At 41.9% G+C, this 24,847-nt stretch overlaps 3 protein-coding genes across 4 annotated transcripts in view; all 3 read right to left on the reverse strand.

Annotated features, from left to right (window-relative positions):
* On the reverse strand, positions 1-2,042 carry LOC119004920 (B2 bradykinin receptor-like). Its single transcript, XM_037072247.1, has one exon. The coding sequence runs from the start codon at positions 2,040-2,042 to the stop codon at positions 1,014-1,016; it is 1,029 nt and encodes a 342-aa protein (XP_036928142.1). The 3' UTR covers positions 1-1,013.
* A 1,776-nt stretch (positions 2,043-3,818) lies between these two features.
* On the reverse strand, positions 3,819-17,269 carry LOC119034278 (B2 bradykinin receptor-like). Its single transcript, XM_037125118.1, has 3 exons — positions 17,201-17,269; positions 7,050-7,178; positions 3,819-5,433 (listed from the first exon to the last, which is right to left on the reverse strand). The coding sequence occupies exons 2-3, from the start codon at positions 7,067-7,069 to the stop codon at positions 4,398-4,400; spliced, it is 1,056 nt and encodes a 351-aa protein (XP_036981013.1). The 5' UTR covers positions 7,070-7,178; positions 17,201-17,269; the 3' UTR covers positions 3,819-4,397.
* Positions 17,270-19,661: 2,392 nt separating this feature from the next.
* LOC119034242 (uncharacterized protein C14orf132) overlaps positions 19,662-24,847 on the reverse strand; it is a 32,041-nt gene continuing 26,855 nt past the window's right edge. For both annotated transcript variants that reach the window (XM_037125079.1, XM_037125080.1), the window contains exon 2: positions 19,662-23,320. In XM_037125079.1, coding sequence (XP_036980974.1) covers positions 23,084-23,320 — 237 coding nt within the window. In that variant the 3' untranslated portion in view covers positions 19,662-23,083. The remainder of the gene's footprint in view (positions 23,321-24,847) is intronic.

Here is a 24,847-nt window from a genome sequence, read left to right on the forward strand (position 1 = left end):
TACACAATGATTGATCTCCTCATATATTTTTCTGATGTTACATCTGTTGGAATAAGAGCCGGTTTTGGTTGCAACACATCTTTTAAGAGGACAAACTCCCAGTGTCTTAGAATAACAACTCAGCTTCCTGATAGCTGTTATAAACACAGAAATAACAGCCTGAGACAACACCTGGAAACAGTACCATATTACGCTCTATTAAACCAAACCTGGCTTTGATTGGCAAAAGATACAGAAGTGGAACAGCTTGATAGTATCACAATCAGGATTCACAAACACAACACATTATAATGGTAAACATTATAGCACTAGCAGTTCTGGAGATAATTCATCTCAAACCAAACTGTGGAGCTGCTTAATTTCACAAGAAATATTTTACTTTTTTTGTTTAAGTTGAATGTTTTTTACATGAGATGGACAAAATGGACTACTCAGAAATATCAGTCCAACAAAAAGAAAAAAAAAAAAAAAAAAAAAATCAAATGATTTTGCGTCATAACAGATTGCTTGCAAAAGCTAAACATTTTTCGACTTCTTGCAGAGAGTTAGAGGATTTATACCACTCTCATGTCTGAACACTAAATAAGAAGTTTGTTGGCTTTGGTGTTTCCTCCACTTTATTCTAAGATAAGCTAACTGACAGATTGCTGTAGTTTTCAAAAATGAGAACTGTATCATTTTCTTATTTAACTCCTGGTAGGACAACGGATGAGTGTATTTCCCCAAATGTTGAACTATTCCTTGAAGTGGCAACAGGTTGATGAGTCATTGTATGATTTAAAGTCCATGTATAAGACACTAGTTCAGGACCTGGTGAGAATTGCAAATGATAAAAAAAAATGCGAAAGGCCCTCTGGAGAGCCAAAATGACATGACCGCAGCAGAATTTCGAGGGAATACCAACTTGAAAAATCAATATTTGACAGCCTGGGAATAAGACTCAGTACTCAATTATCTTTTTTATTTTTTTTCCCCAGAACGTTTAAACTTTTCCTCTAAATGTGTGGATAGATTTAGATTTTAGTACTATCAGTTTGTTTAGTTGAGGTGAGATTGGAATTGGAATGACTGGACTTCCCCACTTGCCGTTTCCTCCTGCACAGCACAAATATAAACACTTCCCTCGCCCTCTGCTTGAAGTGCTTCCCCACAATCACGTACAGGAAAGGATTCAATGAGCTGTTACTATAGCCGAGGTAAGTAGCCAACTGGTTGCCAATGTCCAACATGTACGCCCATGCACATCCAGAAACAACCTGATAATGATCCAGGGTGTCCAAGAAGACTAGAATCTGGTAGGGCAGCCAGCAGAGAATGAACACAGCCAGAACAACAAGAACAAGATGTGCAGCCTTTCTTTCCACACTGCCTCTGCTGCCTTTTCTCAGCTTCCGGCTGCGCTGAATGACTTTAGTGATGTGGTAACTACAAAAGGATACAATAGGAACAGGGATAAGGAAGCCTACTATATTGACAGTCATGTTGTAGCGCAGTCTCCAGCCTTCATGGGGATACTCTATGTAGCATGCGTCAATTCCCAGATGAGGGAAGAACTTGACGGAGCGGAAGAGGATGGCAGGGAAGCTGAGCAAGACCCCAGCAATCCAGATACCCGAGCAAATCCCACGTGCCCAGAGGGCCCGTCTCTCCCTCCCCTGGGTTAGAGGTCTAGTGAGAGCCAGGTATCTGTCCATGCTCACAAGTGTAAGGAACAGCACACTGCAATAGTAATTCATCCCAATGACAATGTTGATGAGCTGGCACATAGGCTCCCCAAACCTCCAGTGGAATTTGTTGACGATGGTTGCGACCCAGAACGGCAGGCAGGAAACCATGAGGAGATCGGCCGCTGCCAGGTTGCTCAGGTAGATGTCGGCCACAGAGCTGCGCCGCTTCTGGAGACAGAACACACAAAGCACAAAGGAGTTTCCGATCACTCCAAGAAGACAGATGATGGACATGTAGGCAGGCTGCATGGTGTAAACCCAGTCCCATGCATCGGTGTGGTTGCAGACAAGCTCAGGTCTCTCAGTACTCTCCATGAGTAACCCACCTGCTGATCACGGTGAAAGCTGCTGCACAGCGTCGGAGATTTTACTACATATACCAGTAAAAACCTTTTAACTGTGTCAACACTGGTGTTGCTACATCATGTCAGGGTCTGAGTTCTAAAGTGTGAAGGACAATAGATTTAATGGAAAGTGGATAATAGTGGTTATCAGTCAGAGCACACACATGCCGTCTTCAAAGAGATGCATCATAGCAACATGCAGCATGTCTGTAAATGAAAAGATCCCGAGTCACACATTCATACCTGCAAATTTAATAAACACATACAGTATAAATTCATATTCAGTGATAATTTATATATTCAAGTCCAACTACAGTTTGAAGTCTGCCCACTTTTTAAGTAAATACAAGCTAAGTTGGGTCTTGTTCTTCAGTGAGGGAAGGACGGGGCACGAGATTGACAGGCGGATCGGTGCAGCAGCTGCAGTAATGCAGTCGTTGTATCGGTCTGTCGTGGTGAAGAGATTTACGTTCCTACCCTCACCTATGGCCATGAACTTCGGGTCATGTCCGAAAGAATAAGATCCCGGATACAAGCGGCTGAAATGAGTTTCCTGCGCAGGGTGGCGGGGCAGGGTGAGGAGCTCTGTCACCTGGGAGGAGCTCGCTGTAGAGCCGCTGCTCCTCCATGTTGAGATGAGCCAGCTGAGGTGGCTCGGGCGTCTGTATCTTATGCCCCCGGGACACCTAGGACACGCTGGCGTGACTATGTTGCTCGGCTGGCCTGGGAATGCCTTAGGATCCTCCCGGAAGAGCTGGAGGAAGAGTCCGGGGAGAGGGAAGTCTGGGTGTCCCTGACAGCTGCCCCCATGACCCGGCCCCGGATAAAGCGGGAGAAGATGGATGGATGGATGGACAAGCTAAGTTGACACTGCAGTTTTTCTGTAAATATTACTATTTTTTAGAGAAAGGCATTTACAGACTATGCCTCTAAGCTTCAGTCATCGGCCTGCTTTAACAGGAGGCATGCTCTAAAATATACTGACAGAGGATCTTAACTTGCATTTTACCTTAAAATGCAGAAAAGGAGAATTCTATTATTCTAAATGAAAGACGTAGTGCAGTGCCAGTTGAAAACAAACCTGTTCAACTGACTGATTCCTCGGCCTCCATTATAACTGCTACCACCAAAACAACTTCCCACTCGATACTGCACTTCTTAAGTCCTTAAAAAAAACACCTGCAGAGTGAGAAGTCAATCTGATGAACGGTCAGGTTGGTAGACTAAAGGAGAGACGGATAGAGATGTCTTCCATTTCATGCTGAAATGAAGACAAAGTATATTAAATGAGGTCAAACTGTATTTTCAGCATACATTTTTCCCCTTTGAAGTAACTTTGTCTGCCTGCATGTTTTTTGTTCCACAAGAATTTCCATCCCTGGCAATGGTGGTGAAGCCTGACTCCTAACAATGGTTTCCTGTTTGGCACGACATGCCTTCATTTCACGGACAGCGAGGGGTGTACCCCTGACCACAGCCCACAACGAGTCAACATTGGGCAATTAAATGGTGGTGTGGGTAGAAATGTAAATTCAGACGACTGGTGTCCGTACAGCGAGCAGAAAGGGAGCATGTTTGTGTGTCACCACTGGAAAATCTTTGACAGAATCCTGTTTTTACCTCTGCAGACAATGAGTCAGAAACACCAGAAAACACTTAGCAAGCAGTTGTTGGGCCTCTGGCACATTCTGGGTTTTCTGCTCAACTTAAAATGTAAACGCACTGTAAAAATTCAATCAGACAACCATGAAACTATATATGTTTTATTTGACAGTTATGAACAGAGAATACTGGTACTATTTACAATCTGCAGCAATAGAAGATAGAATATGAAAAACTGTATACATAACATACATTTCTTTTCAGCAACCAGGCTGATTTTGATAACACCACTTGTACATTCAAGATACTGACGCTTGCCAATGTTTATAGCAAAAGGACAGCTAAAGTTTATTGCATGTGATGGAGCTGTTATAAATAGAAGTAAACAGTTGTAAGCAGTAAGCTTTTTAATCTTATTGTCATTTTAACACTAACAGATCTGTTGGCAATCCTTAACAATCCTTCTGCGGCAGGGAACATACATTCAAGCCTTCTATGGCTGGGCCACAAACAATTCCATTTCCTAAAACACAATTAAAGCTGATTCATTAAAGATGTTTTCTAATGGAAAGGTGATTTGGTTCCATTACTGCACAATCAACTTTAAACATAATCATGAATCATATAAATCATTGGCAGTGGCGTAAGACAATGAAGTGACTGTCCAGATGAGTCATCTTTCTGCAACGTCCATCACTGAGGGGAGCACTTTGAAAGCAATACTTTATACAGAAGTCTTCAGCGTGGAAAGGTTTGACCGCGTAGAGTCTGAGGACGTCGTTTTCTTATAGCTCCACTTGTGGAAGACTTCCCGAACTTTTTTCCTAAAGTTCTTTCCCACAATGACGTAGAGGATGGGGTTGAGAACGCTGTTAAAGAAGGCTAAGTAGGTGAAGATCTGGTTGCAGATGTCTAGGGCGTTCTCAAGGTGACACCCTCCCAGAACCTTAGCCATGAGCATCACGTCTAGTATGGTGACCAGGTGGAATGGCACCCAGCAGATGAGGAACGCCAGGAGGACCGCCAGCACCAGATTGGTGGCCTTGTGCTCCGTTTTCTCGGCATTGGACTTCTCTATTGACTTGACCTTCAAAGCTTGAATAATCTTGACAGTGCAGAATGAGATAATAGAAATGGGGATGATGAAGCTTAAAATGATCAACATCCCATTACAAACCAGCTCTAGAGTGTGACTTGGGTAATCCAGGAAGCATGCATGTACACCGTACTCAGGGAAATGTTGCACTTTCCTGAAGATGAGTGTGGGGACACCCATGAGCAAGCCGAAACCCCACACCAGCAGGCAGCTCAGTTTGGCGTATTTTGGCCTACGCATTCTACCATAGGACATTGTATGGACCAGTGCAACAAAGCGATCTATGCTAACCAGAACTAAGAAGTAGATGCTGCAGTAGGAGTTCATCTTGATGCCCAGGTTGACAACTTTGCACAGGAACTGACCGAAAGGCCAGTTGAAACCGTTGGAGATGTTGACAGCCCAGAAAGGCAAACAGGACAACAGGACAAGGTCCGCACCAGCCAGGTTGCTCAAATAGATCTCAGCCACAGTGCAGGCCTTCTTGTGGAGTATGAAAACCATCAGGACAAACACATTAAACACAATTCCCAGCACAGTGATGACCATGATATACACAGGCTGGCTGGTGTAGAACCACTCCCAGGCATCCGTGTCAGGACAGTTGGTGCCATTGGTGCTGTTGTGGCCTCCATAAGAAGATGTGGTGCTGAAGCCGGGAAGGCTGTGGGGAACATAAGCAAAGACAGTTAAACACCGACGTCGCAGCAACAATTTTGCATTTCCTTAGTTTGATGACAATATTAATGCTGCTCTCATAACTGTGCAGACAGGAGGTGATTTCAGGGGGGATCTATTATCATTCAGTAGCAGCAGCATCTGTGCAGCTGAAATTACAACCCCAGAACAAACCAATTCTGTTAAACATTAACAAATCACCCACTGTCTAACTTAGCATGAAGAGAAAATAATCATATGTCAACCCTCTAATCTAACTCTTAGCAGAAAATGACACATTTTTTTCTCACATGAATGTCAAACTGTTCCTTAAAAAAACAGTAACACTGAAACAAAGTCAACATGTATAAGGAAATCTTATTCAGTAGATGACTGGCATGTTTATTTTTGTTAATGATTATTTATTTGTTTTATAGAAGAAAATAGCAAACAAAACAAGAAATTATCAATGAAAGAATGATCATAAATGAATACCCTGTGTATTGCTCCCTGTAATTGTTGGGGTCAGTGTGTGATTTGTTATTTTGGTATTTTCTTGATGTGCCTTTGTCCACTGTGGAAACATTTATTGTAGGGTCAAACCCTGACTTGATCTTTATGTTTCCACAGGAGCAGAGTCAAACACAATATCTGGTCTTGCCACTTTCAAGCAGTGATCTTTTTACTGCACTGAAATAAAATCAGCTGCCCTAACAACATAACTGAACGATGATCAGCTTTGCTCTTTGAGCACCGTACAAACACCCAATCATAAAACAGAGCAGCGTTTTTTAAATCTCTAAATCCACTCTGCAATTACTGCATCGCAAACCAGCCTGGCTTTCACCCATAAATCGTTAAGTATTTCTGCTGTACCTGTGGCTGAGTCATGACCTACACTGTTTGCTATATGTTACAATAATGAGTGACAGGCTTGGCTCTGGTCGACCTTATTTCCCCTGAGGTTCGTTGATATCATCTCACTCATCCAGAAATTGGATTTTCACCGCCCGATTATTTCAATTTATTTTTAAATGATTCTAAATACACATGAGAAGGTTTCTGAATGTATTCAGAATCAATCAGAATCAATAAAGCTTAAAGTTGGCAGCGTAGGCTTGAAGCAAAACTATCATAGTGAAGTTTGTTTTGTTGTTTCAAGTACATAGACAATTCAGTTTCCACAGCAGCGGGCAAAATCATTGCACAAGCAACTGCTGAAAACAGCATCACACATAAATGTTTGACATGTATAAAAATAAGTGGCCTTAATTCTATGTTATTATGGGACTGAGCTCAGATATTACACACTGCAGTCAACCTAATGTTACATTTTTCTTCTACCTCTGTTGTATCAGCGACGTACAAAATAAACATTTAACCAGAATTTTTTTAAAAAATGCCCACTGACATGTCACCCTAAACTTCTTCAGAGAAATAGATCAGAGTTTGTTTGAGCTGTACTTTATGTCAATATATATTAAAAAGGTAAGATTATCACCACAAAATAATTTTAAAACACAAAACTGCTGTAAGTTGTCGATTCTCCATGTTTAAGAAGAGATTACGTATCAATGCCCATGCGAAATATTTCAAAATGTATAAATATGATGAAGATTATACCTTGTAGGTTGAAGAGTCATTCCTCCTGAGTATTCCCAGATGTGAAGGATCCAGATGCCTGGCTACTCTGCTCCAGTGCCCTCCCTTTACTCCACTCTGCCTGTCTCTGACTCGCTCTCTTAAAGGAAACTGTAATTAAACTGATGTCAGCCAAAACGTCATTCTTCAGTCTGTATGTGTTCCTGCTCTCTCTCCTGTTTGTCCACCTCTTAGGAAGATCATGAAAAGCATGTCCTCACCTCCTTGACGGTTTAATCACTGGATAAATATATCTGAGAACGTTTGATTTTGCTGCTGAAAAATTCTGTTGTAGTTACTTCTCTGCTGTCAGTAAGCAACCACTTGAGATCGAAGTTAAAGTCGAAAACTCAGATGCATCAAGGTGCAGTTGGTTTAGCTTATTTTGAACAGGCGCAAGTGCAAGTGTCAAAGGCAAATAAAATCTGCATGCTGGGGACTGAGGTAACATTTTTCCACTGACGACGACTATTACTATACTATTTTTTCATTATAGAAACATTTTGATATTACATTTATGAGCACTGAACAAATACTTCGCCAAAAATAAGAGAATGACAAAAATGAAAACTTGTGAAATTGGAGGAATTAGCTATATTTAAACAGATACCCTAACCCTAACCCTCTTGTTTCAGGTAGACAACAAATCAGGATATGGACATACGGTCACTTCTGTCTCCTGAGAAACCAAAATGGCAACATCTGTAATGCCAAACTTCAGGCTTCAAATAGTAGTCCTCGAACCATTTGATGATGTCACAGTGGGTTTACGATGTGGTAACCTCAGCACATGTTGCTAACAAGGCAGAACTTGCACTGTCAAACTTTAATTGTATTATGTGCATTAATCTACAGACTGTGTAGTCAGCTGTGTCCAGCTGCTAAACCATGACCCCTATATTGTAATGGTTTGGCACAAATACACAAACAATGTAAAAACAGTAGAAACAACACAAAACTCTCAATATAGATTAAATAAATGAGTAATTAAATGCCTGGACTATGATGAAAGCCGCTTCATGTTACAGGAAGTAGTAAGTCATGCACTGCTCACTATGCATTGGAGACAAATGAGTCCATTTGCTGCCCTGCACTGTGTTCATTGTTATATGATTACTACTAACTTGACTAAGTCTGCCAGAGACAGGTCTAAATATGACATTTTAATGGCTTCCGAAGTGTAAAGTGTTTACGCAGTAAAGTGCAACAGACTGGCCACACTAGATGCCTGTGTAGTGCGTGGCAGCTGCCTTGCTGACCTGCTGTTTGACAATTGTGTGTGTGTGCGTTCACATTGGCAGCATTCCTATCTGTTTACATGGAGTTTGCCTGTGATAACTGTCAATAAATATGATGACGTGGCTTTCCTGTACCCCCGCTAAAAGAGCAAGAAAACAGGAGGGGTAAAGTGCACAGGAAAAAGAAAACTGCCCTTCACCTGTTGTGTGTATTCTCTTAATGCCTGTGACACATTCTACAGATACAGAGATTAAAACTGTTGTGAAACGCTGGTATGATGTCAACATGACTGTCTGTAGCGAGTAGCACAATTCAAGCAGCCATTGTTGCTGCACTAATCTGTTTAAGTGGAAAAATGAAAAAGTAAGGTGATACAGTACGCCGCAGGCACCTGCATGCTTGTTTTGGCAGCGACACTGCATAGTAAAACAGAGCAAAGCCCTTTGACCAGGTACTCAATCAGACAATAGAATTCCTGTAAACACACATTCCCCATAGATTTTTGTAATGTGTTTCATGTGTTTCTGCTGTTTACCTTTTGAGGAAAATGATTGTTGCTGCATCACTAAAGCAATTTGCGAGCACTGCTTCCTGGATCATATCTAATCATGTCAGATCCATTTTTGAAAATTGTCAGCAACCAGACTCTGGCATGTAGATGTCTCTGCTTGACCTTAGTGAGATTGTTTAATTTCCCTAGATTTGGCTCAGCCAAAATTCTGAAGCTCTCAATTCAAAACAATGAATTGCACAAATCACCCTTTTGGAATTGTCTTGACGTAACACGCTCATTCTTTCTCTCCTGACGTCTTGTATCGTGTTTCTCAGACCCTTCGCCCCCGTATGATGTCAATACCGACCACGCAGTCTCCTTCTAATCTACAAAACTAAGATTTATCACAGACAGATTGCATTATCAGATGTTCTATTCTGTACTCAAATAGACGTCAGTGTCTGGTGGCTCAATCATCAGGCCTGTGATTATCAGCTCTCATCTCAGGACTGACACTTATCTTGGAGATCTATCTAACAGAGACACCATTAGGAAGAAGAACATAAACATTATGATATCATAGTGCAGCTGAGCCGGGACAATACTCTAAACCAAAGGCCATTCTGAAGTTAGCATAGATTCGAATAGACAAAGGGGCTTAAAAGCTGTCTCTAATGTCTGAAATCTGATCTGTTTTGTCATGTCCATATGAGTATCATGCAGTAAATGCATGACCATGATGAAAGCTTCCTTGAAATAATGTTGCAACGCTGAATTTCTGCTTTTGCCACTTCCTGTACTAACACACACAGACATTGACAAACATCCTCATGATATCTCTGCAAAAAATACCTTAGAACTGTGATTACACAATAACCTGTGGCCATATTTCAGGCAAAGGCCCATAATCTGAACACTGAACTTGTAATGACCTCCGACAGGTGGCAACCCTAGAAGCCAGGAGGGAGTAGTTAGCATGCAGTTAATCAAATAACGGTGGTGTTCTGTAACGAGACTTCCTGGTGCTGCAACAGAGATGTTTCCGCCTTTTCTCATCCACCCTCTCCCCGCTTCTAGAAATGATAAGGATCAAAATGGCATGCCTTATTTGATGGATTTCTCGATTCATTAATATGACTGATTGGTCTATATACCCAAGAGTGTATTGTTTGGCTTCCAAGACATTTCCTTGGAACCAAATGCATAACAAGGGAAAGTGGATATCCGAACAATAGAACAAAGCATATTTGTTATAGACAATGGGTGCCTTTTACCTGCCATGGGTGTTATCAAGTTTTAAATCAAGTAAGTGCTGGAAATCCAACATTTTAAAAAAATTATTGTACATCACTGTACAATGTATAGCTTGTTTTTCCACCTTATCAGCTAACCCTAACCAGTTTATAACAGCTTGTTTTTTCTAAGTGCCTAACCCAATATTACGTTACAAAAGTAAACTTCCCAAAACTGGCAGCAGCCTACAACATGTGCACTCTATCTCCAATCTCATCTCCAAGGTGTCCTGACTCTATCCGTGACTTGTGTTTTGCAGAAATGTTTTATCTTTTGCCAGTGTCCTCCCACATCAGCATGCCTCTGTGCTGATTGCTGATAAGCTGTGGTTTTCCAATCGTCATTTCTCGGAACTATATTCAGTTTCTGTTTTGTTTTTTTTCGATGAGACTATTGTCCGTAAACTTTGACGAGACATGGCTTAACTTGACAGGAAACGCATTAAGGGAGCTACTTTGATTAGTGTTTACATATAAATATATCTCTTGAGGTCCAGTGTAGCACGTTGCTTTAAGGACATGGATAAATGTTTGATCTGAGCCCCCCATTTTCTGCTTGAAGAACAATTGATCCACAACCAATGTCCTTCATCTTCATACACCCTGAATCAATGAAACACCTCACATCCACAAAATGTACTTGGACAGCTGCCTTTGTGGAATTTTATACAATCGAATATTGATTTCCCCCCCCCCCCTCCACACACACACACACACTTAACATGAGAGGCAGATGTAATTAGGGCTGTGGAAACGATAGTTAACTCAGGCAAGAAAGGATTGAAAAAACAAATGTGAGGAAAAGGTTCCAAATATTCTCACACTCAACTGCGCCAAACCATTATTTAGGCCTTCTGATTGCAAAAACTGTAAGGCTAAAAGATAAGTAATCTCTTTTCCAAACAAATGTCCCTCAGCAAACAGATTTATTTATTGCGTTGTTTTTACAGAACAATTTGTTCTGTTGCTGCCCTGAAATAACTCCCGGGTTGTATCCACAACTCTCTAACAATACTAAAACACAGCCAATGACAACACTGATGTAAGGAGATTTACTGTGGTCCATCATCTGAAGGCGTGTGCATATTCCTGTTCCCTACAGTATATTTTTTTGACTCGTGGGGGAATGAGCATACAGTAAAAAGGTGCAGCTTGTCTCTAATGTATTGTAAGCGGTTTTCATTATAAACTACTTTCCACTGAAAATACGAAAAAATAAAGTGTTGACGGAAAGGTCTGTGGCTTACCCTGGCAAGCAGACGAATTGTTCCTGGAAACAAGCTGATGCTTCTGGGTTTATAAAATGTTATTGTTCAATATGACACCACAATTGCAATACCATAGTACTCAGTTGATAGTTTAAGAACTGAATCTATTAGATTTAACAGTGTTGTAACTTTTGCCTAATGTGTGTGATTTGAACCTCTCCTCCCAAAATTATAGAGACACACACAATGAATCTTTTACTCAGAGCAAAACTGAGAGGTCTTTTGAGAAACTATAAGACCAGACTACAGCTCTGTCTGCTGCTGTTAGTTATGTCTCAGCGGGGTTTAATGAGGTATATAAAAAATATGTCTGGACGAGGGGGCGGCTAGGCCCTTGCTCCTCTTCCAAAATACCCAGCTCATTTCCCGTCTCTCTCTGCTTGTCTCTTAAGGTTTTTTTCCAGGCCGTTCACTCCATCACTGATCCCGCCCCCGTTCTCCGTTTTGTAACTCCTCACAGATTTGAGACGGCGGGGCGCAGCGTCACTCGTGTAATTCATGAATTGTTTTTGTGTCAGTCCCGTACAATCAGAGTCTTTGAAAGCAGAGTGAGTTAGAGTGAAACTGAACCCAGGGTGTGACATCAGGAATGCCCTTGGGCCTCATCTTGTATCTCGAAACTGCTAATACAACTTTCAATGCATGATAACCACTAATGCAGCTTTGACAAGCAGCCATGAAACACAAGCCAGGTCTTCAGAGATCAAAGTCAAAGTTGGGACTTGACTTGGCCTGACTTGGTTGGCTCCCTCACTGCTCATTTCCTGGCAGAAAGACACACAGACAACCTAATGCTGCTGTGTTTTCTGTTATAGACACTGTAAGACTGTAAAATCACTTGTGTCTGCACATCAGGGTGAGACAGGCTTTGGTTACTGCTGCCAAGCTGGTAAAAAAATTTAAAAAACGGAAATTGAGCAAATAAAAGACGAAATAATAAAAATAGGATTTCATTTTCACATCCCTTTTTTGTATTAATGCACCAGCCATCACAAGACGTTATGCAACACACTGAGTCACCTACTGGTGGTTGGCCACAGTCCAAACGTCTGTTGTCTCGGTTTAGAGTTTTGCTGTTATACTGTGATCGAAGCGTCGGAACAACTACAAAAACATTTTAGTTGCCACAGGAAACCTGCCTTTTATGGTGAACTAATGGACATGCGTTCAGCAAGCACGTTGCTGATGTTTCTCTCCATGTTGTTGTTAATAGTTTAGAGAAGACCCGAGTAAGAGGTAAACTATGTGGGAGCAAACCCAAAAGCACTTGACTCAATGAATATTTGATCTTTCGACTGCTAGCAATGGGTAATCTTGGTTATGACTAAAAATTATTTGACTATAAGCTCTGAGTGAGTGAGTGAGTGAGTGAGTACCCACTTCATCCACATCTGCAAACTCTGTTAAGAAAGAAGCAACATTTTCCAACTGGATAATGAATCGGACCGATTACCATATGTCTCTAATGTTGCCCCACCCACTGCCTTTTAAACAAATTCTTGACAAGTTTGAGACATTAAACCGTTTTTTTCGTCAGAGAACTCAGCATCTGCTTCTGATATTTTTGGAGAATTTCCTCAATTAAAGCAACACTATGTAGACGCTTGCATTTTGTGACAAGTGACAAGGGGGCTGAGTGGCTGCGACAGAGACACCATTACAAGACACTTTACCCTCAATGTGATGATTTTGAAGCTTTCATTTTATGGTAAAAAATGTCACATAATGTTGGTTTAGAGGAGAGCCTGACGGATAAAAACTAAAAATCCAATGTGAGACAAACAGATAACAGGCACGTCTTGTCTAAGACGGATGAATATTGTATCTTTTTTACACTGATGCCGACTGACAGACGACATGGCAATTTAGTCAATGTTAGCCTCAGAGGGACAAAAGAGATGACTGTGGATATCACAATACTGTCAGAGGCATTCAGTAAAAACAAGCAGAGTGGATTGCCACCACACACACCACTGACTGGTCCCCTCGGTATCTCTGAATCATCTTCTCCATCTAAAAAGGAAAACTTTTAGGAAACCTGATCCACTGTAAAGGCAGGATTGCCTGAAACGTTTCACCTTTTCAATCTTATTTTAAGAATATTTGGGGTTTTTTCCCCATCAAATATTACTTCTTTTCGTTTTTCTTTGTTGCAAAATCCCTCCAGAGAGGGCTGTACTTTGCACATGGTTAATTTCCTCCGACCCGTTCCTCCTAGAAGCAGCCATGCAGCATTGTGTATCAAAAACAGACACAGAACAGGCTTCACACGTGCCATCGCCCTCGTGTTTCAGGAATGTCTCTGCAAAAGCCCTGCACTACAAAAAGATGTGCAGTGCTGACACACAGATATGTACTATGCATGGTAGATGTTTATGTAACTCAGAGCGTACCATCATTTATATGGTTTATATTTAGATTTCAATAGTGAAAACTGAAGTCAGACTCCTGGTATGACTCCTCAGTATGCAGTGTGTAATGCATGTACTGTACACCCTCATCATCTGAAAGAATTTGATATGGAGCCCTCTAGTGGATGAGCTTAGACATTACTGAAAAGCAAATACTGGGGGGAAAACAGCTGCTGGCCCTTTGAAAACACACATGGGCAGAACACGTATGGAGAATATTGAATTGCTACTTTCACACATTCTGTCCGGTTAGTCACATCTGACGATTTTCTCTTTCCGATATAACCCGAGGTAACCGAACAAAGCACTGCCACCTTGAACCTCATAGATTCCTCTAGATTTGAACATTCTACAATTTAACAAAATATACAACAAAAGTCCTGTTGTTTTAGACATTTCATTGGAGAAATATTATATATGTTATATATTTAAGTCACGCTTAAATGACCTTACAGGCGTCAGGAATCATAAACAACATTGTAGATACAAGAAAATCAGAAAACTGTCCCTCTGCCAGTGTCTCAGAGTGAGGTAGATGACAAAGATCAGCGTCGATCAATCTCTGCTCTGCTCTGCGAACACCTGTCAGACATTCATCACCACACAGAGAAATGGACAGAGGTAAACCACTGTTAATCCTGAACCCCTTTCCTCCCTGTTCTCTTGCTTTTTCACCCTTTTCAATCATCCTGTCATTTTCCGTCAGCTTGTGCATCTTTCTGTCTGTCTGTTTCTCGACTTGTCTCGCTCTCTGTTCAGTGGATCCTGCATCAGCCCTCAGGAGTGGTTTCCACTTTAGTGGCCGGCAGCCATGTGAGCGGAACTCAGCTGTGTCTACCAATTGGTGCTTTAGGCAGCCGGAGTGATACATGTCAGTCTCCATGGTGACAGGCTGCACGTTCTGCATGTGCGTGTCCAATCATTTCCAGTGTACTTACAGGGTGGGGGGCATGGGAGTCATTTTCCCAGGACTCCAACGGTGCTTCCTGAGAAATTTCTGGAAAATACACTCGCAATCTCGACAGGATGAATCCCACTTCCTTTAGTGACCGTGATGACGTGCAGTTCAGCCTCACAGAGCCATCTTGTTTCTGTATGATCACATAGGCCGGTACTGTGTTGTAAACAGTGCAAATACACTATGAGCCTACGCTTCATCGACTTACTTGACAAAAAAGCAGGTTATATAATGTGCTTAATATGTCAGAGATTTGACTTAGGACACAGGAAGGCTGGGGTGTATCCGTCTTGTTCAAAGGGCAGCTTCCTCATAAATTCCCCTCTCTTTCTAAGGATGTTTTCTATATGAGATGACAGGCAGGTACAGATACTTTGTCTGTCCGCCAGCCTTGTAGCTGAGAGTGTGAGAGACAGAGAGACAGAAGAGAGAGAGAGAGAGAGAGAGAGCCATCCACTCAACGGCGATACTAAATCAAAAGAATAGGGCTCCTGCCTTTTGGTTGACGGGTGATACTGAGCTCCAATCATGGAGGAACAGTAATGACACACTTTCACTGAGGCTGCCGCAGCATCAGGGGGTGGTGGAGCCCCACAGGATTGCATTAAAAGACCCTCTGTTCTCTGTCACAATTGGCACACTATTTACCACACTGATGCGATTGGTGCTAGAGAGGCGAGCCTAATGCAGAAATTAATTACATGTGACTTCTGCCTGAATCCTCTGTCCTAACAAATGACACTGGACTAAATTAGTCAGCAGGAAAGCGCTCAATTAAGTCTCAAAATTAACAAATTGGATAATATGCTTAGAACAAATGAATCCTCTTACATGGGCTTATCATCTTTTTTAGTAGGTGCCTGCACTGTGAAGCTCCTCATCAGAGGATATTAGCCAGATAGACAAGAATCTATAATGAGAAGCATCAGGTTAATAAAAGAAAAGTAAAATTCGAGGTCCAGAAATTGTTGCCGCAAGCCAAAGGACCTGCTACAACAGCTCCTTCACCAACCTATCTTTCCTTTTTATATGTCACGATGATAAGAAGCAATAGCATAACGCCAGTCGGTAAAATTCTCATTTTGGTGTGATGACAGCTGTCACTTACTCAAGTAGCCATTGGACCAGGGAATAAAACTCAATCCTGCTTGTGCACTCAAGCACTTCCCATCAAAAGCAACGTCAGAGTCGATTAAAGACGACAGACACATCATAATGCATGTCATGCTTTCAAGTCTTGTGCCATACTGGTCCCTCCTTTCATCAGACAAATATGTGGTGGAGCTGAGGCGTGCTGTCGATCTGATCCGGCACTCTTTTCTTCTCCTTGGAAAGAAACCTCAAACAGGAAATGTTGGGGTTTAAAAAGTCCATTATTATTTTCTGATAACAACGTTATCCCATGAGTCAGACAAATGAATAAGCATTAATCTGCAGGAACCTAATGCATATCCATTATCCTCCCCCAATTGTGGTCTGTTTTCATGAGGTAATTTACCTGGGGACAGCCATTAAACTTTTGACTTTAGCTTTCTGCTGCACAACCAGACTGATATCTTAATACTCTGGCTGATGGCAACATCACTATAATGACTCGAAATAACATATTTGGTGGGGCATTAAAGTTTGGAGGTTGTAAAACCATCCTAGGGGCCTGAGCAGTCCACACTCTCAGGATTTCCAGGTCATTAGGTAGCTTTAGCGCACTTCCAAGGTGCATCAAAGCTTTAAACTTGTTTAAATCTAAACTTGCCCCCCTCTCATTTCCAGATATTTTTTTCCCCTTTTTACCCATTCTATTTGTGTCTTCTCCTGTTTGTTACCTGTCTGCATGGGTTATCTGTCCGGGTGTGGCTCTTCATCTACCTCCTGCTATCAGACAGCTGCTTCCTACTGCCAATCACACTGCACACCTGCAACCCATCCAGTTATCAAGCTCCTGCCCTATATACACAACTGACAGGTGAAGTGAATAACATTGATCATCCAGTAACAAGAGAAAGGGCCAGGTTGAAACGCTTGCTGGGGGTCCACTGAACCCCTTTTTTAAACATCCTCCTTTGAATCTTTGCAAAGACCCCAGGTCACAATCTGACCAAGCATTCATTGGATGTCCCAGAACTCTGGCTCTGGATCTCTGGGAGTGTCCTTTAGAGTCCAGGGGGTTGGTGGCATATCCACTGAGTCCTAATGGGTTGCAAAGTGGGGCCTCCTTTGATTGTGCTTGTTCAAGTACATCACACAGATGCTTGATTGGATTGTCACGGTCCTGCTCGGGAGTGGCATCCACATGAATGTCGGGACCTAAGCTTTCTGAACAGCATAGTATACTCTGTCTTGTCACTCCAGTCTTCAGCCAGTATTCAGTTCACCAGTGTGGTATCAACGCTATGATCGACAACTAGTCTAATTAAAAGTCTCCTTGTGTGTTTGTCTGATTCATTGTGATCTTCGTCACCCTGCCTCACTAACCTGCCCGTTCTGATCCCTGTCTGTGTTCCTCGCCCGCTGTTGTTGCCAGTCCATTCTGCCTGCCCTCTTTTCTGTTTGACCTGGATCATCTCTCCAAACCTCCAACTTTTACATCCTTTCAATGCATCTTTATGGCTTCATCTGGGTGTCTGAGTCCTTTTGAGCCTTTGGGTCCATTATCAGTGCAACCTTACACAACTCCAGCAACAAAAAACAAGAAAAAGAAAAACTTTGAGACCAACTTGTTTTTCTGAACTGCATCTAGGCACCAGACTAAAGTGATGTCATAATAAAAGGTTGCTCTTTAAGTGTTGTTGTTCTTCAGGTATTGCTGGAGTGTTGACCTTTCAAAGCAATCCAAAATTGCAGAGTCACTGCTTCGTAAATCAAGATCAGTAATACTTTAAAATACCTTATTTATCAATCATAAACCCTACATGGACATTCTGCTGTTAAGGCATATTTATGTGACATTTTAAATACATGGTAATGTATAGCTTTTGTTAGGGCTTGGGGTAATGTAGTATGGACCCATACTGTAGGTTGCAATGTGTCTTTGAAGTGACAGTCTGACAAGATGTGTCTAAGCGGCTTGGCATATATTAGCATACCCAGCACCTCATCACCAAGACGTCACTCTCGACTGGACAGGAGCCGGCTGAAGTGTTACAGACTTGCGGGGCAATGGGAGCAGCAAAAAAACCCTCCACTTATATCATCCTGTTTCACAATCTCCTCTCCTCTCCTCTTCTCTCCCCTCCTCTCCCTTTCAGACAGATTAATCTCATCCTGGCTTTAAATTAAAAACATAATCTATTATTCACAGGCAAAGCCAGCCTCATCTTGCACAGACCATATAAATGAAGTCTTAGCCACTGTAGATTTTTCTCAAACCATCACCTGAAAGTCTAATCATTACCATGCATTAGCATAGATTAGCCCAGGCAAGGTCAATGGTTATCCATTTCATCTTGCTCATTCTGAGGGAATTTCTGAGACTCCCTTGCCGCCAGGAGTCAGCGGCTGCAGCAAGGCCCCGGGGACTTTTTATTTTCTCACCATTTAGTCGCTTGATCGGATAAAGAGGAAAAAGGCACGAGCAGCAGATGCAATGTGAAGGTTGTTCGAAGATCATATGCAGCCGACTTCACTTCTAGCACTATCCCGTCTGCTGAGGGGGATCACAAAGGCCTGTGGCGAATTTGTAGGAAGCTGATCCATGTTATTATTAAACCAAGCTGCCTTCTCAGTGCTGAAAGTCTAAAAGGTGGCATAAAGGTTGAGCTGAACAGTTTCATGGAATTATGAATGTGATTTCTAAATGTGTTTGACATCAATTCTCCCCACGCTGAAGGGGATTTGCAACCCTAAACTTCTGAAGCTGTTCTGTTACCTTTATGGGTATGTTTTATGTAAAAGGTCCTTGAAATTAGCATTAGTTAATAAAGGTGATAAAGTCCTCATATGCTTATTAACGTTAAGAAACCGTGTAATTGTTAAAATTGCATTTGGAGTCTAATACATTTATAATCACTTAACAACATTAATAAAAACCTTATGAGTATTTTATAATTGTTTAATAGCATTACACATTTAGTTCAGTCTAACAATCATGTCATTGTCAAACCTTTATTAAGAGCTTTTTTAAGTTAACGGCAGTATATATTATACCTTTTTAGCATTTTACTTTGTACTTGAGCTAAATTTAATTGTGCCTTTTAACTTTTGATCTGGTAATAAAGTCAGCCCTGCGAACAACTGGCTCGTCTGCCCTGCCTGAGACAGTCCAGCAGCAAAGAGTGGCACCAGGAGTCAATGTGTTTACCAGGGAAACTACAGCTCTGTATCAAAACCACAAAACAAACAAGGCATAACGAGAGCTACACAGTTTAAGTCGAGTGTAGAGGATGCAACTATCGAAGGCAACCGATCAGAGATGAAGTGGGGAGGGTCTGGCAAGAAATCCAGAGGGATCCATAAAAATACATGAGGATGCATTCTGAGTAAATAACTTGCCTTTATCTAAGTAGGCATACATTGTTGTAATACTGTATGTTAGTGTCTCAACCCCCTGCACACACTGTTGGTTCAGCAAAAAAAAAAGTACGACAACAGAGAAAGATGGAGGGTAGCAGGGGTCCACAAAGGAGTGAATCCAGGTGGTTTATAAACAACTTTGTGCCTGTGTCGAGATGACAGATGGCACCATCTAGGCCTCGCATCAATCTCACCTGATGGCTCAGCAGCGACTGGTGATGTCTGTCAGTGTGTTGGCTTCAAACGGAGCAACGGCAGGTGATTCAGGCGGAGAAAAGATGGAGCTCAAACACCTTCCCGCACGATCGAGCACCGTGAGAAAAGCCAAAAACTTGCGCTTAGCCAACGATGTTTCCAGTGAATAAAGGTCCAGGTGAACTGTTTCTGTGGACTTTGTCTTTTCTCAACAGAGAACAACCAAGTGTAATCATACAGAAAGTTTAATAGCATAATGTCTTTACAAAAGGAGCATTGTGTATGTGGTTTACAACATGTCTAAATACAATATTTCTACATCAACCATTTATTAAAAATAACAGGCTTGAAAAGTCCTTCTTTAAACATTGTACAAGTATACTCATAATAACAGAGATAAGACAACTGTGTATCTGAATGTCTCCTTACATGGGCACAGTTGATACATTAAGCTAGTACTGCAATCTCCAGTGTTTGAACATTTGAACATGGATGGTGTTTACAAGACAGGTTTGTATCTCTTAACCTAAAGCACATTGATATCATCTCCTACACCCCAGACAAAATATAAATATACTTAAAAAAAGAAAAATACTCTCTCTATTTCTCTCTCTGACAGCCAAATAAAAACTACTTGCCAACTTTGATTTCACATTTGGAAAAACGCAAGTTCTAACATCTTTATCATTTTACCTATGGCATCTTTATGTTTTAATAAAAGGGGGGGGAGGGGCAAAATGGTAAGCAAAGCATAAATAATTTGCAAATTTCAGACATTCAACAGTTATCTGATGTATTATTTGTGTTAAAGCAGTGCAGTGTTTTCTTTGTGTGAGAGCAATAACTAAATGCTCCCAGGAAAAAAAAAAAAAAAGAAAGAAAAAAAAAAGGAAAACATAAATTGCATCTGTGGCTGCAGGTTAATGCCTGAGTCTCACAGTAAAGTTGTTTTGTTCCCAATTAGGATGAGGATTAGTTGCCATGGAGACAGCTGCCTCCAGATCCCAGGGTGAAATGGTAACAAACTAATTTACCCAACAGTGAGAAATTTCGAGCTATGGCTTCATATAAAGACCTGCTCAAATTCGTTGGTGGTGCCCTTACAGCTCATTGAAATAACGCTTCAGTCCTCAGAAAGAGCGATGAAATTAAAAGCTATTTTGTCACTTATACTCTCCTGCCTTTGGTTTGTGATTGAAAAGCAAAGAAGCTGTGAAAAGAGATGAATTATTGCTTATTCTACTGAGATTTGTTTTTAGAAAACGGCCTGGACACATGTTGATAACCCTCAGGAAATTTACCAATGGGATTATAGTGATATTTCAAGTAATGTCTTTCTTGCATTAGTCTTTATATCCGTCATTCAGTGTATCTAAATGGAGAAAAGTGACAGTAGTCCCTGTGCTGTGTGCACCAGACTGAACATGTAAACAGAGAAAGCAAAGAAGAAGGGTTGTTTTAGGAGATCAGAAAGAAAATAATAGACAGGCATGATAATAGGAAAAGGCCACAAGACCATCTGCTTCAATAACCAATAAGTTTAAGGTCCATGGAACTGTAGACAACCTCCTTGGGCATGGCTGCCAAAGGAAAATTGTAGAATAGGTACTTGAGTTTCTGATCACACCATTCTTCAAAGTCCTCCTGAAGGGAAGACCCGGGAGGATTCCACTCTTGAAAGAATAAACACAAAAAAAAAACCCACAAAAAAAAGCCAGACTGGAATTTGCTAAAATACATGTTGACAAGCCGCAATCCTTTCGGGAGACTGTCCCTTTGGACCGATGAGTCAAAACTGGAGCTATTTGGCTAGTCACATCAGCCCTCCGTTCACGGTTGACAAAAATTAAGCTTTCAAGGAAAAGAACACCTGCGTTAAACCAGGAGGTGGCTCGGTTATGTTTGGGGGCTGCTTTGATGCAGCTGGCAGCCTCAGATCTGTGAATTCAGAGGAACATCAGGGTATTCTGGAGCTAAATGTACTGCCAAGTATCTGAAAAGCTCAGCCGCAGTCACGTGTCACAGGTCCTCCACCGGGATAATGACCCAAATACACAGTTTAAAGCAGCCAAGGATGAATAGGAGCGAAATGTTGGGCTATTCTACAGTGTCCTTCTATGAGTCCTGAACACAGGAGCTGAAGGGGGCCAAAATTCCAGTTACAGGTGCAGCTCACTCTTTGATAGCAGTGATCGTGCAACAAAATATCAGAGTAAGGCTCCCGTCATTTGGGTCTGTGACATGTGTCATTTCTTTATATTAATTAAAATATTGAAGTATTTTGTCAATTTCAAATGATTTAAGAGAAAGGAAAAATGTATCCTTCTCCTTTTGTGGAGAAGTAGCAATAAATTTGAGCATGCCTGTATAGCATTTCATTCCAAAATAAGGCATCCTATTATCGCTCACACACTTATCACGAATACGCCAGAGAAATGATTAGAGTTTGATTACTTTTTAACGCGTTTCCACATCTGCCTTATAATATTTGTATTATTAGGAACGTCCACCTTCTGTTGCTGATTGTATATAAAAAACAAAAACTTTTACAAGCTGTACTTTAAGAAAACAAACGACAAACTACAAAATCAGGTGCTGCTGTAGTAGAGTAGGCTACGTCATCTTGCGATTCAATTTGTGCTTTTAATTGCATTTCGTTAACATCTGCAGATAACATCTAAACAGAACTCTAAGCTGAACAGACCATGACAACACAATTAGAGTTTCTAGTAATCCTTGGTGGATATTACTGTAGGCATTTGACAACAAGATCATTACTATCAAAGGGGTTGACTCAATTTCACACTACACATCAAATTATGACATCATCCATGTATATAATTGAGTTAAACCATCTTTTTTTAGAGTTTAAATGTGCACTATTATGAGTTTATTGATGGTCAGTGTCCAATTCTGTGTTTCCCTGTCAGCAAAATTGTTTAGAAACATACAGATGATCGGTTCCCACATACTGTTTCACCAGCAAATTAGTCCTTAAATGAGCTCTAATGTTCTTGGACCTCAGGGCTGCCTGACACGAAAATTATCCCCGTTCTTTCTAAATGTTTTAACATTCACTGTCTCTGTTCAGCCGCATAATTAAACAGCGCTGCACTAAATTGCTTAGCAACTATTGGGTGGATGTTTAAGATGGCCTGGATCAACCTGAATCTTAAGCCCCATTTAATCTCCGTTCTCGGCGCTGCATTACAAGTGAGGGTGAACACGGAAACAAACTTAAGCCGAAAAAAAAAAAGAAAGAAAGAAGAAGAATGGAAGTGTCTTTGAATCGTGCATGAGAGAGCAGGTCTCATGTTTCTGTTTTTAACTAAGGACTGGAGCTGTCGTACGCCGAAGCCGCTATTCAAAACTTCCTGTTGACGCATCCAAAAATGCTCAGCCAAGTCCCAGTCTTTCCATCTGATGAAGAAATATAGCAGTCTATATGTCATTGTCTAGTATCACAACTTCTGCACCCTCAGGGGTCAAAACAAATCCAGGAGCCAGGTGAAATGGAGTGAGAGAGGGAAAAAAAGACAGAGAGAGAAAGAGAGAGAGAGTATGTGTGTCTGTCTACACTCAGGGGGTCCAGAGATCCGGAAAAAGCAGGATGTGCATGTGCGCGAGCATGTCTTTGTATGCATGTGTTCATCAGAAGGTGCAGGCATAGACGACGCCCACCACCACAATGTTGCCAATGGTGGCAACGATGGCGATCCAGAGCCAGATGGCATCGCTGGACATCGACTGGGACTCGTCCTGCTGGCCGTGTACCGAGGCGGCCGAGGCAGCGGCGTGGACGCTGGCCGAGGAGTTGAAGAGCGAGTGCTCGCCGCTGTAGTCATCATTGGGCGAGGAGTCCATGAAGGCTCCCGTCATCACTGGGATCTAGGAGGGAATGCGAGGGAGAAGGGTTGAAGCATATTGCAAATAAATAAATCCACTGGCACTTGGAGTATCAGGAGAGAAGGGAGACATTCCACATCACGTGTTTTATTTAGGATTTGCTTTCCCAATCACTGGCTGCCAGGGCCGTACATGATACAGGTTTGAGGTTATCAATTTTATTTATATTGAATAAAGTCTTCTTAATTTGAGCAAAATCAGACTTTTCTGGAACTCATTTAACAACTATGTACATCAACACACTTGTTAATACTACGAGCGTGTGACGTTGAGGTTAGCGTTCAGCTCAGAGCATTGCCTTGCCCAAGTCTGACCTACAGCCCCACGGAGCCGCAAGCATTGCCCTCAGACCTGATCCATTCAAGAGTGATAGGTTTGGTTTGCCAATAGAGAGCTCCTCATTTGCAGACGATAAAAGCAAACCACAGTCCTCGTGGAGTGAGCCAAACCTCCAAGAAAAGTCTCTGCCTTTTCCTGACAATCATAGCACGCCAAGTTCCTACTGGCCGCACATTAGCGAGCCTGAGTGCTACATTAAACGAAATGAGAGGTTACCGCATCACGACATCATTAGTAAATGGTTGCGAGGAATCACACAGAGGCATGCGGGGTCTCACTCGCACACCGCTGAGTGTATGTGTGTCTGTGTGTGTCTCTGCGTGTGTGTGTGTTTAAAAAGCAGCACTTGATTAAGGAGGAATGAATATTTCAGACGCGGCAAGTGAAAATGATTTATTGCCTGGGAGTTTCGGGGCCTTGTGAAGGTTAGCCATTACAGCAACTGAACGATCTTGTGTGTGTGTGTGTGTGTGTGTGTGTGTGTGTGTGTGTGTGTGTGTGTGTGTGTGTGTGTGTGTGTGTGTGTGTCTGACTGTGTCTACATAGCCGTTTGTATGATTGTGAAATGCTTGAGAGACCTGTGTGCTCCCTCAGACTGGAAAACAGACCCGGCTGAAGAACAACAATGCTAAAAATACCTCGGAGGTATGTTGAGCGCTCTCATACACAGACATTTTCTCTTGCTTGCTTATTTGCTCACCTTCATTCCCTCTCTCCCTCTCTCTCACACGCCCACTCGCCCCCTCCTCTCTCTCTCTCTCATGTACACACAGGCTAATGCACAAAGACGTTAACCCCACCACACACACACACACACACACCCACACCCACACACACACACACACACACACACACACACTGATACTTAAGGTCTTCCCTCACACAGGGAAAACACTGTTTAGAAAGCATTGTGCTGCTCTCCATTCATTGGCCCCTGGTGGTGAATAACGACATGACACATCCTGTGGAGCGCCTGCTGTTCACATGAGCATGATGGAGGCAGACAGGCATGCATGAAGTCCGACCAACGTGTGCCTCCCTGCCCCCCCGCTCAGCCACTCTGATTCCCTCCTGCTACAGTATCTCACATGTACTTCTCATCCGATTTGACATTTCTTTTTTCCCTGTTACGAGCAGATTCATACCAGAAATCGCTACACACATCACATG

The sequence above is a fragment of the Acanthopagrus latus genome, chromosome 16 (genome assembly GCF_904848185.1).
Source record: "Acanthopagrus latus isolate v.2019 chromosome 16, fAcaLat1.1, whole genome shotgun sequence".
Lineage (NCBI taxonomy): Eukaryota > Metazoa > Chordata > Actinopteri > Spariformes > Sparidae > Acanthopagrus > Acanthopagrus latus.

Excerpts from the sequence above, each read along its gene's own strand:
- LOC119034278 (XM_037125118.1), bottom strand. The coding sequence starts at position 7,069 with ATGACTCTTCAACCTACAAG. Across the intron at positions 5,434-7,049 it reads ATGACTCTTCAACCTACAAG|CCTTCCCGGCTTCAGCACCA; the intron begins GTATAATCTTCA and ends TGTTCCCCACAG.
- LOC119004920 (XM_037072247.1), bottom strand. The coding sequence starts at position 2,042 with ATGGAGAGTACTGAGAGACCTGAGCTTGTCTGCAACCACACCGATGCA.